The following is a 20,726-nucleotide window of genomic DNA, read 5'->3' as shown; positions in this document are numbered from 1 at the left end:
TAGTCTGAATGGCCCGGGTAATTTCTGGTGATTACCCATATGAAATTACCAGCAGGAGGCTTTCAGGAAGAACAGAGATTAATTGCCTTAACCTAATGCTATTGCAGGCCCAAGAAAAGAAGGGAGAAGTGTAATTAACCACTCCTTAATGATTAGAAATCCTAGAGCATTTAATTGGCCTCTTTCCCTCCCATTTTAGGTCTGGCAGGACGAGGGTGTTGCCAGTGCCCTAAGCAAATAAAGGCTGCCTTTCTCTGTCTCCAAACCAAAGCCAAGTTGGAAAGAAAAAAAAGGAGGGGGGGTAGAGAACAAATGCCTAAATTCCCCACATATAACAATTTGGAAAATGGGGAAGGGGAAACGTTTTAAAAATATTTTTTGTGGATATCTCTGCTTTTGGAACATCACCTCCATTTCTGAATACTTCTCTCCCCAGGAAGCCATTTTTAAACACAATTTTAGAAAAAAGAGAGGGGTGGAGGAAGCAGTTTTTCAAAACCAACCAACAAATAAACCGTGTGACAATATTTTTGCAGTATTTTATACTGAGAGTGCCCCATGTCTGCCAGAAAGCAGGGGAGATGCGTGGAAAGTGGCTTTTTAAAAAGAACCCAGGTCACTTAACTGAGCGATGATTGGAGTGTGTGGTTGTTGGGCCTCTGTTCTTTTACTAGCCCCCAGTTTACTCTAAGCCACTTTATGGCTGTGTAGCCGATTTGCACCACACCCCATGGCCCTTCTTCTCCCCCCTTCCTCCTCCCACCCGAGTGTACCTCAGCTCAGCAAATCCTGTGCCTAGGACACGGTGGTTATTTTAACGTAAAAGTTGGCTGCCCACTAGTTGGGTCAGGGCCATCCTACACTGCAGACAGTGTCATTGGGCCCTTTCATCTCCCCTCAGAACTTGGCAAGATGCCCTTTTAAAAAACCAATTCATTTCCATCCCAGGCAATTTCATTATCTGGTATTTGAGAAAAAGCAATCTGGGATGTGACCCAAGTGACTGGAAGCTAGAGAAATGGCAGTGTTTGGCTTCCAGGCCAGCATTTGTACCCCTAGAGATGACAGGCAGCCTCTTCAGCCAGAGATGATTTCCTGAGGACAGGGCCCAGGCCTTAGTCATTTTTACATTTTTCCCCTGAGCCCTTCCTTAGCTGGGCTATAAACCTAGTTTGGTTGTCTTGTCCTATTCAATTGTGTCCCATTCAGTCACCCCTTTTGGGGGTTTCCTTGGCAAAGATACCAGAGTGGTTTACCTTTTCCTTCTCCAGCTCATTTTACAGATGAGGAAACTGAGGCAGAGTTAAGTGACTTGCCCAGGGTCACACAGCTAGTGAGGCCAGATTTGAACCCAGATCTTGCTGACTCCAGTCCTGTCTCTTTATCCACTGTGCTTGCTACGTAGCTGCCCACACATCTCGTAGGGGCTAGTTAAATGCTGAGCTATCTCATCAGTAAGACCTATGTCCCAGAGAGCATTGACCAGCTTGATGTCATGGAAAGAGCACTGGACTGGGAGGAAAGACTGTTTTCTATTCCTGGATTCTCTTCTAAGGTCTGCTATAAACAAATGTAACTAGGCAAGTCATTTCAGTTCTGGTGTTCATCTGTAGACTATGGCTGGATTTGATCTATGGCTCTCAAGCTCTGTGGTCTCAGGATCCCTTTGTACTCTTAAAAATGCCTGAAGATCGCCCGAAGAGCTCTTGTTTATGTCACTAATATCTATTGCGATGGACCATATTAGACCTTAAAAGATCTTCGTGTGATGAAAAAAATTTCAATACAAACATCTTTATACTAAAGCCCTTTACAAATATTATCTCGTTGGATCTTCACTACCCAGTGTGGCAGGTACTATTGTTTTCATGCCCGTTTTATATAGACGAGGAAGAGGAGGCACAGAAAATTGAAGTGACTTGCCCAGAATCACACGATCAATAAGTGGCTGAGATAGAACTTGAATTCAGTTCTTCCCCAGCATTCTCTCCACTGGCCACCCACATGTATGATCTGATGACTTCTTAGCAAACCATAATCCCAGATATTACTATTTGTGTGACTCCTCAAGGGCCTTCTTTTTTTTTCATTCAAAGATATTTCATTTTCCCAATTACATGTAGTAATAATTTTCAACCTAATGTTTTCCAAAATTATAAGATCCAAACCGTCTCCATCTCTCCCTTCCCTCCCCCCACTCAGAAATGGTAAACAATTTGATCTGGTCCTTCTTAAGGCTACACACTCGTTTAATGATCTGAGAGGAGATCGAAAGAGGGCTATTTGGGAAATTACAGATAATATAAAAATGAAATATATCAATAAAATTTATTATAAAAAATTAAATAAATTTTAAAGAGGATACATAATCATTTTAAGCACGTTTGGGAGTTGTTTTACCTGAGAGAGTAAAGCATATCCACTGGTGTGAGTTTATTAACCTTAACTCAAATCCAGCCTCTTCCATGAAGTTCTACTTGACCATCTTACCTGCAAGGGACCTTTTCCCGAGAGCATTTTTAGCCTGACTGTATTCATTCTGACTGACTGTATGTAGTCTGATATGTTTATTTTATTAGACTTTTTTATGTAGTCACATCAGAATTCAAAAATTATAGGATCTCCCACCTGCCCTCAAATATTTAGAATCCAAGAGTTCTTTTGTTTTTTTAAGTCCTTACCTTCCATCTTGGGGTCTATACTGGGTATTGGCTCCAAGGCAGAAGAGTGGTAAGGGCTAGGCAATGGGGGTCAAGTGACTTGCCCAGGGTCACACAGCTGGGAAGTGTCTGAGACCAGATTTGAACCTAGGACCTCCCATCTCTAGGCCTGGCTCTCAATCCACTGAGCTACCCAGCTGCCCCCTGAACTTGCTTTTTAAAAATATTTTGATAATCTAATTTCAGTATAGTAGGTTTCCTTTGTCCTACCAAGATCATTTTATTCATTTGCATAGGCTTCACCAGAATGTCAGCAGGGTTCATCACACACACCAAAATGAGGTTAAGAACAGCTTTAGTCCAACCTCTCACTCTACTAATGGGGAAGCTGAAGACCAGATGGGGAAGTTCCTAGCCCAAGGTCACCCAGTTAGTGACAAAGCCAAGATGACAATCTAGATCTCCCTCAAAATAAACTAAATCATAATATGCCCAGGACATGTTGGGCCCCAGGGAAGTGTGGACAATAGGTTGGAATCATGGTTCCCACCCAGACTCAACACTCTTCTGTGGAACAAATTACTTCCCTTTCTGGACTTTCAGTTCCCCTTAGAACAGACAGTCCCCATTGAAAAGGAGATACTGAGAACTCCTGTCTCCATCCTAAAACCTAGCCTTTATATAATACCGTATATTGGTTCCAAGGCAGAAGAGCAGTAAGGGCTAGGCAATGGGGTTAAGTGACTTGCCCAGGGTCACACTGCTAGGAAGTGTCTGAGGCCAGATTTGAACCCAGGACCTCCCATCTCTGGACCTGGCTCTCAGTGCACTGAACTATCCAGCTGCCCCCCTAAAACGTAGCTTTTTAAAAGGAACTCAGGCAACCTCCAAAAGCTCAAATCCTCAGTGCCCCGTCCCAGAAGGGTAGGATAGCGAATCAATGAAAAGGTTGATCGGTGAACAGCCAGGCGGAGATTAAACATTTCCCATGATTCCTTTATGGAGCATGCACAAATGGAGTTGACTAGTAAAACTTATCTTTTTGCTAAAGAGCACATGGCCCCAGCTTAGCCAAACCGTTTTCAACTCAAAGAACCCCAAGAAATCGGAGGGCCTTTTTTAGCTTCTTGCCACCTACCTGGGAGTGGGAGGGGGCCTGTCCTTTAGCCTGCTCATTTGGTCAGAGATCAGCTATAGGTGGGAGCTTCCAAAATTAAAGACTCTCCTCCCTCTCCACAATTTATAGACATCTAATGAACACTTATTTTCAGTTCAACAACCATTTATTAAGCACTAGGAAAGGATAAAAAAAGAACTCTAAGAGCTCTCAGGGTACTCCTAGTCTAGCGGGGCAGATAAAATAACTCAGGAAGGAAAAACGACTAATAGTCTAAGGAAGTCTAATCCATGCTGCTGCTGAGGAAAGATGCCGAGTCCTGGGGCAGGGGAGGAGGAAGGGCCTTGGGCGGCACCCAAGGATGAGGGGCCTCGGGAACATCGCTGGGCAACCCCCTACGGAAGGCCTCCGATGCTGAGCCACTGAGTCCATCCTGTTCTGCCCTGTGTCCTGGATGGTCGCCCAGGGCGTCCAGGGGCCACACGCCTCCGGCACCCCAGGGATACCAGACACGGGCTTCACTCCCACAGCTCCAAGGTTACTCCAGACGTTATCTCCACACGTCTATCGCAGGCAAGCTGCCAGAGAGATTTATTGCCTCAGTGTGAAGGGGGAGCGATGGTGTTTTTAAAGCACAGGCTGTTCCTTTCTCCTTTTTAGCTTTCACAGGGACTGCATATCAGAGAGCCTGTCATGTTGTGGGCCTAGAAACAAACGGAAAGGCCCCTGTGTGACACAGCCACCCTCTCTGGACCTTTACTAGACCCCAAACCTGGGCTTGGCTCCAACTGGAATACAGAACCAAGGGACGACCTTAAACCCACAATCCTCTAAGCAGAGGAATACTTCTTTGAAAAGTGATTCTTGGGGGCAGCTGGGTAGCTCAATGGATGGAGAGCCAGGCCTAGAGATGGGAGGTCCTGGGTTCAAATCTGGCCTCAGTCACTTCCCAGCTGTGTGACCCTGGGCAAGTCACTTAACCCCCATTGCCTAGCCCTTACCGCTCTTCTGCCTTGGAACCAATACACAGTATTGATTCCAAGACGGAAGGTAAGGGTTTATTAAAAAAAAAAGAAAAAGAAAGAAAAGTGACTCTCTTTTCATCCACAGCATAGAGTGGGGTGGGGGGAACTCTTCAGAGCTGGAGAAGCCATCACATCCTGGGGCATCCTTGGGGGACCGGGAATAATCATGGCTGAGGAAGCAAGCCATTCTGGTTATGTTCCTCCAGGGTGCAGTCAATTAGCTTCACTCTGAGAGCAGGGATGGAGGTCCCTCCAGGAGACCAGGACAGGATCCCTTTTGGGGACCCATAATCCAGCCAAATACCTTTGTCTTCAAGTTTTCACAGGTCCCTTCACCTTAGCCAATCGTTTACCCTTCCTTCCAGCTTCAGACATTCAAAGAAACAAACAGTGTACCTCCCCTCCTTGCCTCAGGCAGGCAAGTGACCACCCATGAACATAGAGAGAGATGTTTGATGTTCTGTAGGAAGACAGTGACAAGAGGGGCAGTCGGGGAGGCCTGAGGTTGTATTCTCTTCCCCACCACCGTGTTAAGTCTCAAGGTTTAACCATGGGCAAATCACTAAATCATCCCGTGTTTTAACATCTTAGTTTTTCCAGTGGCCAGAATGACCCGTGCCCCAGGGACCACTGAATGAAGTCAGTGGTGAAGTCCCATAAAGCACTGAAGTCATTGCTTTGCGTAACATCGACTAAAAATGGTCATTCTTAGGTCAGTTTCCCCACTTCCCTTCCCACTCCAAAACAGGCTAATATGAGCTACTCCTCGGAGTAGTAGATGGGGCCAAGCTGGTTGAGAAAAGTAAATCTATCCACAGGTACGAGTCCTTATAGAATTCACTCCAGAAATGCATTTTTTAAATTCATCTGTTTTCCATTATCTGAATCACATCTCCATTGCCTTAGCAGAGATAAGTAAAAATTAATTGGATAAATGTACAATGCTGATACAAGAACAGTCATAACAACAAAAAAATAATTCACAAGTTCATTTCCTGGCTTCAGTTTAGTCTTTTCATATATACTTTCTTACCTCATTTCCCCTTCAAGTCAGTGTTTTGTTTTTTAAACCTTTGCCTTCCATATAATAATGAATTCTTAATATTAATTCCAAGGCAGAAGAGCAGTAAGAGCTAGACAGCTGGGGTTGTGACTTGCCAAGAGCTAGAAAGACTCGGAAGCCACATTTGAACTCAGAACTTCCTACCTCTAGGCCTGGTTCTCTATCCACTGAGTCACCTAGTTGGCCCCATGGAGCTTATACTCTTAACCCACCATTCCTTGAAATGGCCTGTGCCACTGTGAGTTATCTCTAATTGGCATATTTTATCTGACGTGCCAAATTTTCCCTCTTTGCAAACTTCTCCAGGGTCCCCATTACTCGTGGCTCTGTCCTGGAGCCAAACAGAAGTAAGTCTAGTCCCTCCACATGGCAGGCCTTCAACATAGCTATCCTATCCCCCCAATCTCTTTTCTCTTTTGAAAATTAGGACAATATTTGCCCTTCTCCAATTTTGTGGTGCCTCTACTCTTTTCCATGATTTTTAAAGAATTCTTACTTTCTGCCTTAAGACTGAAGGGGAAGGGCTAAGCAAATGGGATTAAATGACTTGCCCAGGGTCACACAGCTCAGAAGGCTCTGAGGCCACATTTGAACCCAGGTCCTCCCAACTCCAGGCCTGGCATTCTATTCACTGTGCCACCTAGCTGTCCCTTCCATAGACTTTTAACTGTTACCCACAGTGGCTCAGCGATCCCATCTGCCAGCTCTTTCGAGACCCAAGGATATGGTTGATCTGGTCCAAGTGATTTGAATTCATCAAAAGCAACTAGCATCCCATTTTTCAGACATGTGCCCAAAGAGTACAATGGAGTCGTAACCACATGGAGTAAAAATCTTGATGAGCCAGTTATTTTTCCTGGGCCTCAGTTTTCTCCCCTAGAATGAGAAAATTCAATTACAGGTCTAGATCTATAGTTTTCCTCTATTCAAAAAAAGAGAAAAAACATTTTCTACATTTCATTTCTTTTTTTTTACTTTTTAACATTATTTTATTCAGTCATTTCCAAGCATTATTCATTGGAGTCTACATTTCATTTCTAAGAAAAAAAAGGAAAATGAGATATCAAGGCTAATATCAGAGGTTTATTTTTAAAATAACTTAGTAGGTTTAGCCCAGTCTCCTATATATTCTCCAACCCCAGGCCTTTGTGAGAATCACTAATGTTCAGAGCCAAGATCCCAGGCCTAGTAGAGTCCGCAGGGCTCTGCCCAAATGAGAAAAATCTTTTTAGGGCTAGTCAAAACCATTAGTAAACACACAAGGAAGTAATGATTGTTCATTGGACTGGAGAAGCTTGTTAACAAGGGCTGAAAAGCTTTTCTGCTTAATCCCAACTCAACAACAAAATTTGATTACTCCAAATAGCCCAGATCCTGGACATTTCTGCTGACCAAGATGCTAGCGCCTGTGTATTGACTGTGGGTTCCATTGTCTTCCAGGGGCCAGGCCTAAGAGGATCCAGAGGCACAGTGTAGAGAGCCTAGATTTGCTGAAGTTCCCACTGGAAAAGGTAAGCATGCTTGGGTTGAGCAAGGAAAATGGCACGCATGCATGCGTGTGTGTGTGTGTGTGTGTGTGTGTGTGTGTGTGTGTGTGTGTGTGTGTGTGTGTGTTTAGAGTTAGGGAGAGGGAAGGTCATGACAAGAGAGACACTTTAGAATCACTGGGCTGAGGAGATTAAATGTCAGTGGAGTGGCTTATTGACCTATCTCATTCATCTGAAGTCTGCAATTAGCAGAAATCACCATCACCAACAGGATTAAAGAGAGAGGGTTTCCAGGGAGCAGGGAACTGCTGAGAACTCTGAAAAAAGGCACTCAGCCCCTGAAAGCCCAAAGAGCTGTTTACAGAGCAGTAAAATGACCCTTTTTGTTAGTACCATCTCTGCATTAATGTTTCTCCCCTTTTAGCTCTAGATGATAAATGTGGACCCTTTATCGCTCTAAGTTGGACTGAAGAGAGGTCAAACAGAACTACTTAAAAGAAGTCCATCTGTCCCTGTTCTTAAGCCTGACACCCAAGGTGTTTCCTCTACTAAAAGAATCAATTTGAATTTATTTTGCCTATTGGTCCCACATCATTGCCTTTTCCCTATCCCAAACCTCTCATGAAAAGAACTCCTAGGCAAGAGAGAAAGGGTATTTGGATACATACATAGAAAGTGTCACCATTGACCAAAAATGGCTTGCCCTAGTAGCTTTTTCCATTTTTGTTCATTTTTAAAAGAAGTCATGTAGGCAGCAGCTAGGTGAGTCAGTGGATTGAGAGTCAGGTCTAGAGATGGGAGGTCCTGGGTTCAAATATAACCTCAGACACTTCCTAGCTCTGTGAACTTGGGCAAAGTCACTTAGCCCCCATTGCCTACCCCTTACTGTCGATTCTAAGATTGAAAATAAGAGTTTGGGTTTTTTTAAGCCATTTCAAGGAAACATAAAAACCGCTTGCCTTCTCTTTCCCCTTGGACTATGTCTGCAACAATCACAACAAAGTTGAAAAGTGAAAAATTCAGTCAGGCTAATTATTTAGTGTTATTTAAATCAAAAAGAAAGAAAAAAATTCATTCATTCAACAAACTCTAATTAGAATAAGCAACCCAAATTACATGTTAAATACTGGGTTTTATTTCTGGATCCAGAATGTTTTGCATATTTTCTACAATCCATATAGAGAAATATTTCCATTTGTAAACAAGTGCCTGAGGTCCAAACTGGCCCAGCCCAAAGGAAGAAGCCTATTGAGGGAAATTGTTCACCCTTAGTTTCATTAGCTTTGACTTGAACTTATAGGCAGATCCTAAACCAACCAAATGAACCATTTTCTGTTTTTCAGTCATCAGAATATAGTATTTTGTAATGGGTTTGCTGTTAGCTTACTCCACTTAATCACTCAGCCCTAGCGATTTTGCATGGATATTGCTATCACTTATCTTTCAAAGTGTGTTGCCACTGGGGCAGCTAAGCAGCTCAGTGGATAGAGTGCCAGGCCTGGACTTGGGAGGACATGGGTACAAATATGGCCTCGGACCCTTCCTAGCTGGGTACATCCCTTAACTTCAGTTGCCTAGCCCTTCCCACTCTTCTGCCTTGGAAATGATACTTAGTATTGATTTCAAGAAAGAAGGTAAGGGTTTAAAAAAAAAAACGTTATCACCTCATTTGTTTCCATAATAGTACTTTTTCTCCACAGACTTACAACTTGTCTATACTCTTATCTTCACTATTTTCTTTTTCATTTCAACTTCCTTATTTCTGTTGAGGGCATCATCGTCCTTCTGTCATCCAGATTTGCAGCCTTGGAGTTACCATCCTTTTCTACTCCTAACTAGATTGGCTGCCAAGTCTTGTTGATCCTTCTTCCTCAGTAAATCTCACATCTACACATATACACCCCTCCATCCTAACTCACACTTTCCATCTCCATTGCCTGAACTATTGCAGTAATCTTCTAATTTATTTCCCTGCATCTCAGCACAATGCCTGGGCATATGCTAAGTGTCTAATAAATGCGAGTTGTTTGAGTGATTGCATCCCCTCTCCTCTCCAATCTATCCTCCACACAGCTGCCAAATGGATATTCCTATGGTGACAGATCTGATCATACCTCTCTCCTCCTCAAAAGTTCCATTTGTTTCCTATTTTTTCCTGTAAATACAGACTCCTCTGTTTGGCTTTTATAGCCCTTCACCATCTGATTTCAACCTACCTTTTACCCTTATTTCATTTTACTCTCCTTTCTGGTCCCCATATTCCAGCCAAATTGGCTTTCTTCTTTAATTTTAATTTTATCATCATGCAAAACATACTTCCATATTGGTCATTGTTGTAAGAGCACACTCATACAAACCCCAAATCCTACAATAAAACCATAAATAAACTAATGTGAAAGATAGTATGCTTTGATCTGCATCCATCTGAGTCCAACAGTTCTTTCTTTGGGGGTGAATAGCATTTCCTCTCATAAGTCTTTCAGAATTGTCCCAGATCATTGATTGAATTTCTGAGAGCAATCTAGTTTTCACAGTTTCACAGCTGATCATTGTACAATATTGCTATTCCTGTGTGTAGTTTTCTCTTGGTTCTGCTTATTTCATTCTTCATCAGTTCCTGCAAACCTTTCCAGCTTTTTCTGAAATCATCTTACTTTTCATTTCTAATAGCATAATAGTATCCCATTACCAACATATACCACAATTTGCTCCAGCATTCCCCAATTGATAGACATCCCCTCAGTTTCTAATTCTTTGCCCAAATTGGTCTGCTTTCCATTCCAAATACAAAACACTCTGCCCCCCCTCCAGGTCTAGAAGGCACCCTTTTCTCAGCTCTTAGAACTGCTAGCATTCTTCAAAGTTCATCTCAAGTGCCCCCTCCTATAAGAAGGTTATCTCTATTCCTCTTTTCCCCTAAATAGTTCTTCCCCCAGGAAATTATTTTGTATATATTTTGTATTAAATTTTATGGGTTCAGATTGTCTCCTTCCAAAAGAATGCAAGCCTTACTAGCTATGTGACCCTAGGCAATTCACTTAACCCTGTTTTCCCCAGTTTCTTCATCTGTATAATGAGGTAGAGAAGGAAATGGCAAACTACTCCAAGATCTTTGTCCTGAAAACCCCAAATGAATTATGTCCTCAGAAAAATAGGAAGGAAGGAAGGAAGGAAGGAAGGAAGGAAGGAAGGAAGGAAGGAAGGAAGGAAGGAAGGAAGGAAGGAAGGAAGGAAGGAAGGAAGGAAGGAAGGAAGGAAGGAAGGAAGGAAGGAAGGGAGAGAGGGAGGGAGGGAGGGAAGGAAGGGAAGGAAGGAAGGGAAGGAAGGGAGGAAGGAAACCCCAAATGGAGTGATGAAGAGTTCCCCAAATGGAGTGATGAAGAGTTGGACATGACCGAAGTGACTAAACAACAGCAAAATTGTTTCCTTCAATAAAATGTAACCTCTTTGAGAATAGGAACTATTTCTTTTTCTTAATATTCTTATTTTTGCCATAATTTCCAGACCACAGGAGATAAGAATAGAGACTAGACCTATGATTTCATTGGTAAAGGGAAGAAGCTTTCTCTATCATTACCATCTAGTATAGTCTATATAACTTACAGTCTTAAAGGGTTGCCTAGGACACTGCCAGTGGAGTGACTTGCCCAGGATCACATAGCCAGTTTGTGTCAGAGGTAGGACTAAAACCTATGTCTAACCCACCTCCCACTCCCACCCCCATCCCTATTGAGCTCAGTTCCATGATTAACCCTTCTGAAGGACTTTTGGAGTATAAGGAATTAGAGGAAACCCCTAATCTTTAAGGAATAACTCATGGAAAATAACTACCATGGATTCCTCAAAGGTCTTTAATTTCCTGTCAATAGAATTTGAATTGGATAGACCTTGAGTCTGACCTTAGGGAGCATTTCTGATGGACTTTAACTACCATAACTATGCTGAAAATCCATCCAAAGGAAAGTCAGAGATGCCTACGTGACTTTGGGACTTCACCCCTGAGCCTATTTCCTCAATTTCAAAATAGAGGTAATGCTTTCCCTGCCTGTCCCATCCAGCTGATATGAAGATCAAGTGAGATAACATATATTAAAGCACTGGAAAATATTTAAATGCCTTATACAAATACTGGTAGTTATTTCTGAACAAGTAAGCTGCCTAGATTTTAAAAAAAGAAAAGAAAAATGTGTTCCATTTTCCAGGACTTTGTTCAACATTCCTTCCTTGTTTTCTTTCCCATGACAGAACCAAAATGGAGACAGCCACCACATGGTAGAGCTGAAGATGGCAGGCAAGGACTTCTTTTCCCTTTCTATGAAAGGCCAGAAATACCTGGAGGGTCCCCAAGAGGGAAGCAGCTTACCCTTAGACAGCACCAGTGACATTCAAATCCAGATCCCCCAGGCGGTAAGATATTAGTTATTTCACTTTCCTGAGCCCATGCCCTCTGTGGCATGACCTGATCTGAGGGGGCACCTGAACCCTCAGAACTGTCCCTGATGAGGAGACATTGAAGCCAATCAATCATCCCTCCTGTGTCAGCCCCCTCATCCCTCCATCAAAGTTTGTATCCTGGTGAACTCAGGGTAAATCATCTGGTGGGGACAGATGGAGGGAGAAAAGTGGAATCTGAAGGTGGAGGGGTAGTCATTGGACCTCAGAATTAGAAAGGACCTTTGTTTTCCAGTCTGTCCAACTCTTTCTCACCCCATTTGAACTTTTCTTGGCAAAGACATTGGAGTGGTTGACCATTTCCTCCTCCAGCTCATTTTATGGATAAGGAAACTGAGACTTATATCAGTGACTTGCCTAGGATCACTCAGGTAGTGTCTGAGGCTAGATTTGAGCTCATTAAAATGAGTCTTCCTGACTCCAGTTTGGACACTCTATCCATTGTGCCACTTAGTTCCATTGTACCGCCTAACATCCAAAAGGACTTTGGAGTTCATCTCCTCATTTACAGGTGAGGAAACTGAGGCCCATAAAGTGGAAATGATTTTTCCCATTCACTCAGCAAGTATTTATTGAATGCCTACACAGCCCTACATGAGGTGCTGCAGGAGATACAAAAGAATCTTTGTAATGCCTAATCATTGTCCTTGAAGACAAGACCTACACCCATAAAAGGGCCTACACTCCCCCCAAAAAATAACAGTGCCATCATGAGCAGGATGTTCCAAGGTAGCTGTGGCGAAGCGTCAGAGGGGTGAGCTAGGCAATAAAGGTTGACAGCTTAGAGGATACGAGATGGACACCATACAGTGTTGTCAGATCTTCCAGGGCTCTTAAGATATCACAGAGTCCCTTGCTTTGCCTTAGGAACAGGACCAGTGCTCAGTTTTTACGCACGCGAGGCTCATCTGAGTTCCTTGTGACCTTGGTCAGGAGCACTGAGTGTCAGAAGAGGGGCTGCCTGCAGGGCAGGGGGGCCAGCTTCCTATTTCCTATATCATTCTCCTCTGGCTCTCCCAGCCTCACCCTCCACTCCCTTGGACGGAGCCAGTTTACTTAGATCAATCTCTCTTCTGATGTCTCCTCACCCACGTGATTCTCCTCCAATTGTCCCAAGCTCCCTAGGTATCTATTAGACATTCACAAAAAGGCAATCGCCAAAAATAGACTGAGTGCCCTCCCCAGGTCTCAGCAGATGGCATGAAGCCCAATATGAAACAAATCCGTCTTTTTGGATGAGAATCTAGCCACCCACTTCTCATATGCAAGTCTTTGTTAGTGCATAAAAAGACCATCCAAGGAGAAGAGAATGAGTTTGGGGAGAAGGTTGTGTTTGAACAGCTCCAGGTTTTCTTCCAACTTGTGAAGTGCACTTGCAAGACCATCCCTTGTGAGTACTCCCTAAATATAATTTTCTGGGAAAGGGGTGCAGCAGGGACAAAATGAGTGTGACAGATGAACGTGGACATCTTTAGAGTACTCGGAGATCTCCTGAAGAGAGTGGATGGACACTTGTGGCTGCCTCTAGTTCATGGAGTGGTTGAGGGCGACCTTTCTGAAGCCAAAGAGAAGAAATGGGAAAGGCCATTGGGGTAGGGAAGGGGAAGAAGGGGGCAAACTCCAAAGGATCAGGAGAAAAAAGGCAAACCCAGATGGGAACAGAGCCCAGGTAATAGAAATAATTATCCAGTTAGAAGCTGTTGCTCCTTTTGCTGTGAATCATCTGAGCCCCAGTGTCAGGATGGAAAAGTGGTGAGAGGAGGGGGATTAGAACTGGCATTTTGTTGAGTGGGGGCTCCCAGCAGACTAAGAGATACTCCTAGGCAAGTCTTCCCATCAACACAATCACCTGCTGAGCTGGCAGCCCCCATCACTCACACTCATCCTCCCCCATCTTCTCCCCTGAGCTCTATCCCAGAGTTGGGGGTTGCACCCCGTGAGAGTACCACCTAGTCTCTAGCTAGGAGGGAGCCACCAGCTGCTACCCAGGGCTTTCCTAAGCCCCTTGAGTGAAACAAACAGGAGAGAGTTTTGAGGAGATCCCAAGCCTGCCCTTGGGGAAAGAAAACTCCCCGCAACCCCCATGGATCAAGGCAGACTGTGAAGGGAGGAGGCAGCTGGCAGAGGCGCCTGTGTTCGGTACTGTTGGCAGGATTTCTTGTACCACCCTGCTTCAAGATGAAAGTATATCTTTGGTGCTTGTTTCATGGGGGGGAAATTTGGTCTCGTGCATGGGGTCTAGTCAGAAGACCAGGTTCAATTGCCATTTTGGTTATGTACTTCCTGCTTAACATTAGCCAATTCGTTGTCTCTCTCTGGGTCTGTTTCCCCCATAAAATTGGAATATTGGTCTAGTTCAGAGGTTTGTATCCATTTTTGTGGCATGGAGGCCTTTGGCAATTTAGTAAATCCTGTGAACCCTTTATCAGAATAATGTTTTAATATGCATAAAATATAGTCCATGCGATGACAAAGGAAACCAGTTACGTCGACCTAAAGATGTGATTTTCCCCCCATCCAATATCACAGATGTCCTGAAGTCAACCCAGACACCCCAAGCTGTCTTGGCCTCCTATCAGGCCAGATCAGGGGCATAGGATTGACTGTAGCCCTTCCGAACACTGCTCTAACCCCTTCACCCTTATCACCCTCTCCCCCTCACCCATCTGGAAGAACATAGAACTGTTAGAACAAGAAGGGACCCAAGGGGGGGCCCAGAAGCTTCCCTTGCAATGCTCCCTGGGCCAGAGAGCCCACCTGAACGGGGAGTTTAAAAATACTTCTGTGTTTGGGAAGAAGGGGTGTTAAGGCTTAATTAACATATTCCCAGCTCTCCAAAGAGAAGTGTGATCACGGTGGGGTACAGTGTGGCAGCTGTATTATTAGATCTAGCCCTCTCCCCCTTCTTTCTCATTCTCTTATAAAAAGCAGCTGCAACTCCTGTGGGACCCTCCTCGGCCCCAGAGCCTTAGCGGGAGTGAGCAGCCAGAAAGTCTGGATTGGAGACCGTAGATCAGGAGGAGAATGGTCCAGGAGAAGGAGCCGTGCATGGGATGGGGGAGCAGAGGGTGGTGTTTGTGGCCCTACGCCTCTTGGGAAAGGAGACTTGCAGCAGGGAGGGCCAGAGGGAGTCTCTTAGAGCATCCTCAGGGAGCGTGTCTTTGTGTACGTCTATGTGCCTATGTTGGGGCCAAGCATTCATGGCACATGACTGGGAGCTCTGGCCTTCCAAGGTTACTGTCCTGCCTCTCCTGTCTCTAAATGCTGGCCAGGCTTCTTCCCGCCATTGGAGCTATAGTTGAGGAGCAAAGGGGTCTTTGCCCAGGAGGGGTGGGGAGGCTGTACTCTTTTCCCCAGGTATTTTCTATGTCAGCTGGGGAAGGGAGTGATAAGGGTGCCGGAGGTATTGAACTTTGTAAACTGTCATTTTGTTTTGTTTTTATCTCATTTTTTTTAAACCAGGAGATGGGAGGTCCTGGGTTCCAAATTGGCCTCAGACACTTCCTCGATGTGTGATTCTGGACAAGTCACTGAACCCCCATTGCCTAGCCTTTAGAGCTGTTACTAAGATAGAAAGTAAGTTTAAAAAATCTCAGACTGATGGAAAGAAAAGGGGGGGACAGCCACCACCTGGCTGTTATCTTTTGGCCTCCAGACTTTCCTAGGCTCTGTTGAGGCTCCCCCAGAGCGGAGGGTGCCGCTCCAAAAGAACTAACACGGGGCTTTGCTAGATTTCTTTGAGAACTTTAGCAGATGCTCCCCTAACACCTGGGCTGAGTCAGGTACTTCCCCAACCCCAGAGCCAAGGAGAGCTGGCTTTACAGAGGCTGCTCCCTTTCTAACTTGGGGTCTGTAGGAAGGGTCAGATCCTTACACCCCACCCAAAACCCATAGCATGGTCTGGCCAGGAGACATCCTAAAACACTTACCTTATTTCTTGGGGTTCTTTCTTTTTTTTTTTTAATTTTTTTTATTTAAACCCTTCTGTCTTGGAACCAATACTGTGTATTGTCTCCAAGGCAGAAGAATGGTAAGGGCTAGGTAATGGGTGGTCAAGTGACTTGGCTAGGGTCACACAGCTAGGAAGTGTCTGAGGCCAGATTTGAACCCAGGACCTTTCATCTCTAGGCCTGGTTCTCAAAACACTGAGCCACCCAGCTGCCCCCTCTTAGGGTTATTTCTAAGAAGTATCTGAGGTCAGATTTGAACCCAGGACCTCCCAACTCTAGGCCTGACTCACTGTGCTACCTAGCTGCCCCGTCTCATGTCATATTTTTGGATTATAGACTTTGAGCTAGTCTGCACCCTAGAAGTTATCTAGTCAGCCCTCTCACCCTCTGAGCCTCAGAGAGGTCTCACAGGTAGCAAATGGCAGAGCTGAGGTTCCAACCCAGGTCCACTAACTCTGAACCTATGTGATCCAGACCAATTCTTATAAAATTCTTACTTGTGGAAAATATGCTGTGTAAAGGACCTTTAGATAAATCCCACCCCTTCATTTTACAGATGGAGAAACTGAGGCCCACGGGCCTTGCTCAAGGTCCCACCCCTAGTTGATGGTAGGCCTGGGATGAGATTTTTTTTTATTCTCAGGCTCCTTAATAACAAGCTGGGTTATATAATTAGGCCTTCCTGCATGCACTGTGATTGCATCAGTCGATGTGTGTGAGCCTGCAGCTAATTAGATATTTGGTGGGCATGGAGGTAGCGGAGAGAGATTGAAAATCAATTTGTGAAAAGCTAGAAGCTTTTTGACCATCTTATTAGACTATCTGAGATGATCTAAGCATGGAACCTTTTCCAGGAATCAGCCTCAACTGACGATTTTCTTGGAAGTGTCATTATTAGCGTCATTAGTCCTGCCCAAACTCTTTTCTTCTCTAGGGACCAGGAAGGGGTGGTAGAGATGGAATTAGAGTAGAGCCTTGAAGCAGAGAATGGGAGAGCTGGAGTGAACCAATCTACAAGCCTTGGAAGCTCCTACTCTGTTCCAGGCCTTGGGCTAAGTGCTATGGATAGATACAAAGGCAAAAAGGAAACAGCTAATGGGGGTGGATAGAGAGCAATTCTGGAGACAGAAGGTCCTGGATTCAAATGTGGCCTCAGATATTTCCTAGCTATGTGCCCCAGAGCAAGTTGCTTAATCCCACTGCCTGGCCCTTATCACTCTTCTGTGTTGGAACCAGTACTTATTATAGAGTTTAAGAAGGTAATGGGTTAAAGAAAAGGAAGTTGTGCACATCACCTGTATATCTGACAACTCTACTCTAGACTAAGCCTAATCATCTTTCATTTATTTTTCTATTTTTCACTTGGTTTAATTTAATTTTAAATTTAATTTTATTTTTTTATTTAATTTTAATAAATAAATTTATATAATTTATATATATATAAAAAATATATAATATATATAAAAATAAATTTTAATAAAGAAATTTTAATTTAATTTAATTTTAAAAATTTTGACATTCTTTTATTTTTATTGATTATGAATTTTATTCCCTTCATTTATTTTGTATATCCTTGCAAGGGTACGCTTGTACAATTAGGCTAGAAATGGGTCGTGAAGGGCTTTAAATGCTGGAAAGAGGAGCTCGTATCTGATGTTAGAGGCAAGAGGAAGCATCTAGAGTTTGCTTTCCCAATCAGTAAACTCCGGTTGCTTCATCTTGCCTCTAAAATCACTTTGGCTGCTCTCTAAAGGAGCCTTTGGAAAGCGGAGAGGCTTTGTGCAAGGAGAACCGTCAGAAGGCTAGTGCAATGCTCCGCTTCATTCAGGACAGAGGTGACAAGGCCCTGAACTAAGATGAGTGTAGAGAAGCGGGCGGTAGAAAGAGATTTGTGGAGGCAGAAGTGACAAGATGTGGCAAATGATTGCTTCATGTGGGGTGAGAGAGTGAGAAGTCGGGGATGATGCTCCGTTTTTAAATCTGAACAGCTACAAGGATGATGGGGCCTTTGACAGAAATAGGGAATTCTAGAAGAGGGGTGGGTGAACCGTGCCTGAAATAAAGAGCTCTTTTTACTGATGGAATATGAACGCTAGTTTCCTTCCTGAAGGAATTGGCCGGATCTCCTGGCCCCTTGGCTAAGCTGCCCTTGCATTTCCTCAGGGACCTAGTGAAGGCAAGGCTCCTAAGGCATGATTTTAATGGCAGAAGCTTCAAGGAGCGGGGTTTGTTGGAGCACCCCCTCCCCCAAAGCCGCCACCACCACCAACCAAACCCCAGGAGCTCAAAGATGTTGAAGGGCAGATGTCTGGGAGCTAATCAGCACTGAGTCCTCCCAAAAATGGGAGAAGGAATGGGTCATCCTTGGAAGGCACCAGAAGTCTTCCTGTCTTTTGCAGACAGATTCTCTCCATTTTTTTTGGCAACAGCACAGTAGACCTGTGTTCTCACCGTGTCTTTGTCGGCACCTAGCTAGGTTTTCTTGGGCAAATGATTTCCTTTCTCAAGCATCTTCATCTATACAATGGAGGTAGAGAGTGGTGTTGAGCTACATAGTTTCCAGGGTCCCTATCAGAAACCTCAGTCTGAGCCAGCCTTGAAGAATAGGTTGGATTTTGTTCAGTAGAGTTCAAGATGGGGTAAGTGGGGAACAGAGATAAGAGAAGACATTACTGATGACAAGTGACATGAGTAAAGGCTAAAGTGCAGCAGTCACACAAAGAAACAGAGTCATGCCTCCTCCCACCCCACTCCCACTCCAAACTCCCCGATCTGGAGAGAATACTCCCATTTTGTCTCCTTACTATCTCATAGGATCATAAATTGAGAGCTGAAATGGACCTTAGAGACCGATAAGTCCAGCTTGTTCCCCCCTCACTATTTAATGGATGAGGAAATTGAGGCTAAAAAGATTAGGTGATCTATCCAAGGTCACACAGGCAGTAAGCATCTGTGGCAGGATTTAAATGATTTCTTCTTGACTTCAAGTCTGGTGCTTTCTCCTCTACACTACCTAGATTTCTTTCCTGGTCTGGCACTTTGAGTGACAATGACCTGTAGGGCCATCTTGAGGAGACAAATCCTGGTGGAACCCAGTACACTAAAGTTGTAATTAACACCTAGCATCGCTGCTGGGAAATGGAGCAAGAGACTTTTGCTTTTTAATGATTCACAGACAAACCCAAGTTAGCTTTCCCACAGGAGAGCTATTTTGAAAATCTTCTCCCAAAACAACAAGTGCAAATTAGAAGCGTTTTTAAGGCACCCGCATAAACAGCTCCCCACTTCCCAGGCCAGGTGTCTGCCCCTTCACCTAAAATGGTATTTTAAACTTGTTCAAATGTCTTCTTTTCATTTAATTTTTTTCTCAATTACATGTAAACAAAAAACTTTTAACATTTGTTGTTTTTTAAATTTGAGTTCACTTTTCTTTCCCTCCCTCCTTCCCCATCTTCCTCCTTGAGAAGGCAAGCAATTTGATATAGATTATATATGTGTAATCAAGCAACAATTTCCATATTAGCCATAGTGCAAAAGAAAACACAGACTGACAAGCTAACATAATAAAAATGACAATCCTACCCAAATTAATGTACTTATTTAGTGCCATACCCATTGAACTACCAAAAAACTTTTTGACTGAATTAGAAAAAGCCATAACAAAGTTCATTTGGAAGAACAAAAGATCAAGGATATCCAGGGAAATTATGGAAAAAAAATGTGAAGGAAGGAGGCCTTGAAGTCTCAGATCTCAAACTCTACTATAAAGCAGTGGTAATCAAAACAATATGGTACTGGCTAAGAGACAGAAAGGAGGATCAATGGAATAGACTTGGGGTAATAGAACTCAGCAAGACAGTCTTTGACAAGCCCAAAGATCCCAGCTTTTGGGACCAAAATCCACTATTTGATAAAAACTGCTGGGAATATTGGAAGACAGTATGGGAGAGATTAGGTTTGGATCAACATCTCACACAAAGATAAACTCAGAATGTGTGAATGACTTGAACATAAAGAAGGAAACTAATTAGGTGAACACAGAATAGTATACATGTCAGATCTTTGGGAAAGGAAAGATTTGACGACCAAGCAAGAGTTAGAAAAAAATCACAAAATGTAAAATAAATAATTTTGACTACATCAAAAGATAACACGGACCAAAAAAAACAAGAACAATAAAGAAAGTAAAAATAGTATGCTTCAATCTTCAATCAGAGTCCATCATTTTTTTCTCTGGAGATGGATAGCATTTTTTATCATAAATCCTTTGGAATCATCTTGGATCATTGTATTGCTAAATATAGCAAAGTCATTCACAGTTGGCCACTCTATAATACTGCTATTGCTGTATACAATATTTTCCTGGTTTTTCTTATTTTACTTTGCATTAGTTCATGTAAGTCATCTCAGACTTTTCTGATGCCATCTTTGATCTCTTTGACAATATTTCTGGATCAAAGGGCATTATGCTCAGTTTTATGGCCCTCATGAAATAATTTCAAATTGCTCTCCAGAATGATTGGATCAGTTCATAACTCCACCAACAATTCATTCACGTCCCAATTTTTCCCCATCCCCTCCAACATTTATCATTTTCCTTTTCTGTCATATTGACCAACCTGATAAGTGTAAGGTGGTTCCTGAGTTGTTTTAATTTGCATTTCTTTAATCATTAGTGATTTAGAACATTTTTTATGACTTTAGCTTTGATTTCTTCATCTGAAAACTGCCTTTCAGATCCTTTGCCCATTTGTCAACTGGAAAATGAGTCATATTCTTATAACTTGATTCATTTATCTGTATATTTGAAAAATGAGGCCTTTATCAGAAAAACTTGTTGCAAACATTTCCCCCAATTTCCTGCTTCCCTTTTAATCTTGGCTGCATTGGTTTGTTTTGTGCAAAACTGTTAAATTGGACATAATTGAAATTATCCATTTTCTATCTTGTAATTCTCTCTACCTCTTGTTTG

The 20,726-nt window shown here is 43.3% G+C and overlaps 1 protein-coding gene and 1 non-coding gene across 2 annotated transcripts in view; both read left to right on the top strand.

Moving 5' to 3' along the window:
• The window catches only part of GPSM1 (G protein signaling modulator 1), a 151,235-nt gene that overhangs the window by 99,527 nt on the left and 30,982 nt on the right, over positions 1–20,726 (top strand). The window contains 2 exon segments of the mRNA XM_056812696.1: positions 7,306–7,376; positions 11,598–11,759. Coding sequence (XP_056668674.1) covers positions 7,306–7,376; positions 11,598–11,759 — 233 coding nt within the window.
• MIR12307 (microRNA mir-12307) lies at positions 17,419–17,476 on the top strand. The gene has a single exon (NR_162835.1). It is a non-coding gene; the product is annotated as a microRNA mir-12307 (primary transcript).

The sequence above is a fragment of the Monodelphis domestica genome, chromosome 1 (assembly GCF_027887165.1).
Source record: "Monodelphis domestica isolate mMonDom1 chromosome 1, mMonDom1.pri, whole genome shotgun sequence".
Classification (NCBI taxonomy): Eukaryota; Metazoa; Chordata; class Mammalia; order Didelphimorphia; family Didelphidae; genus Monodelphis; species Monodelphis domestica.
The sequence above is the reverse complement of the archived record's forward strand: the minus strand, read 5'-3'. Positions and strand labels throughout refer to the sequence as shown.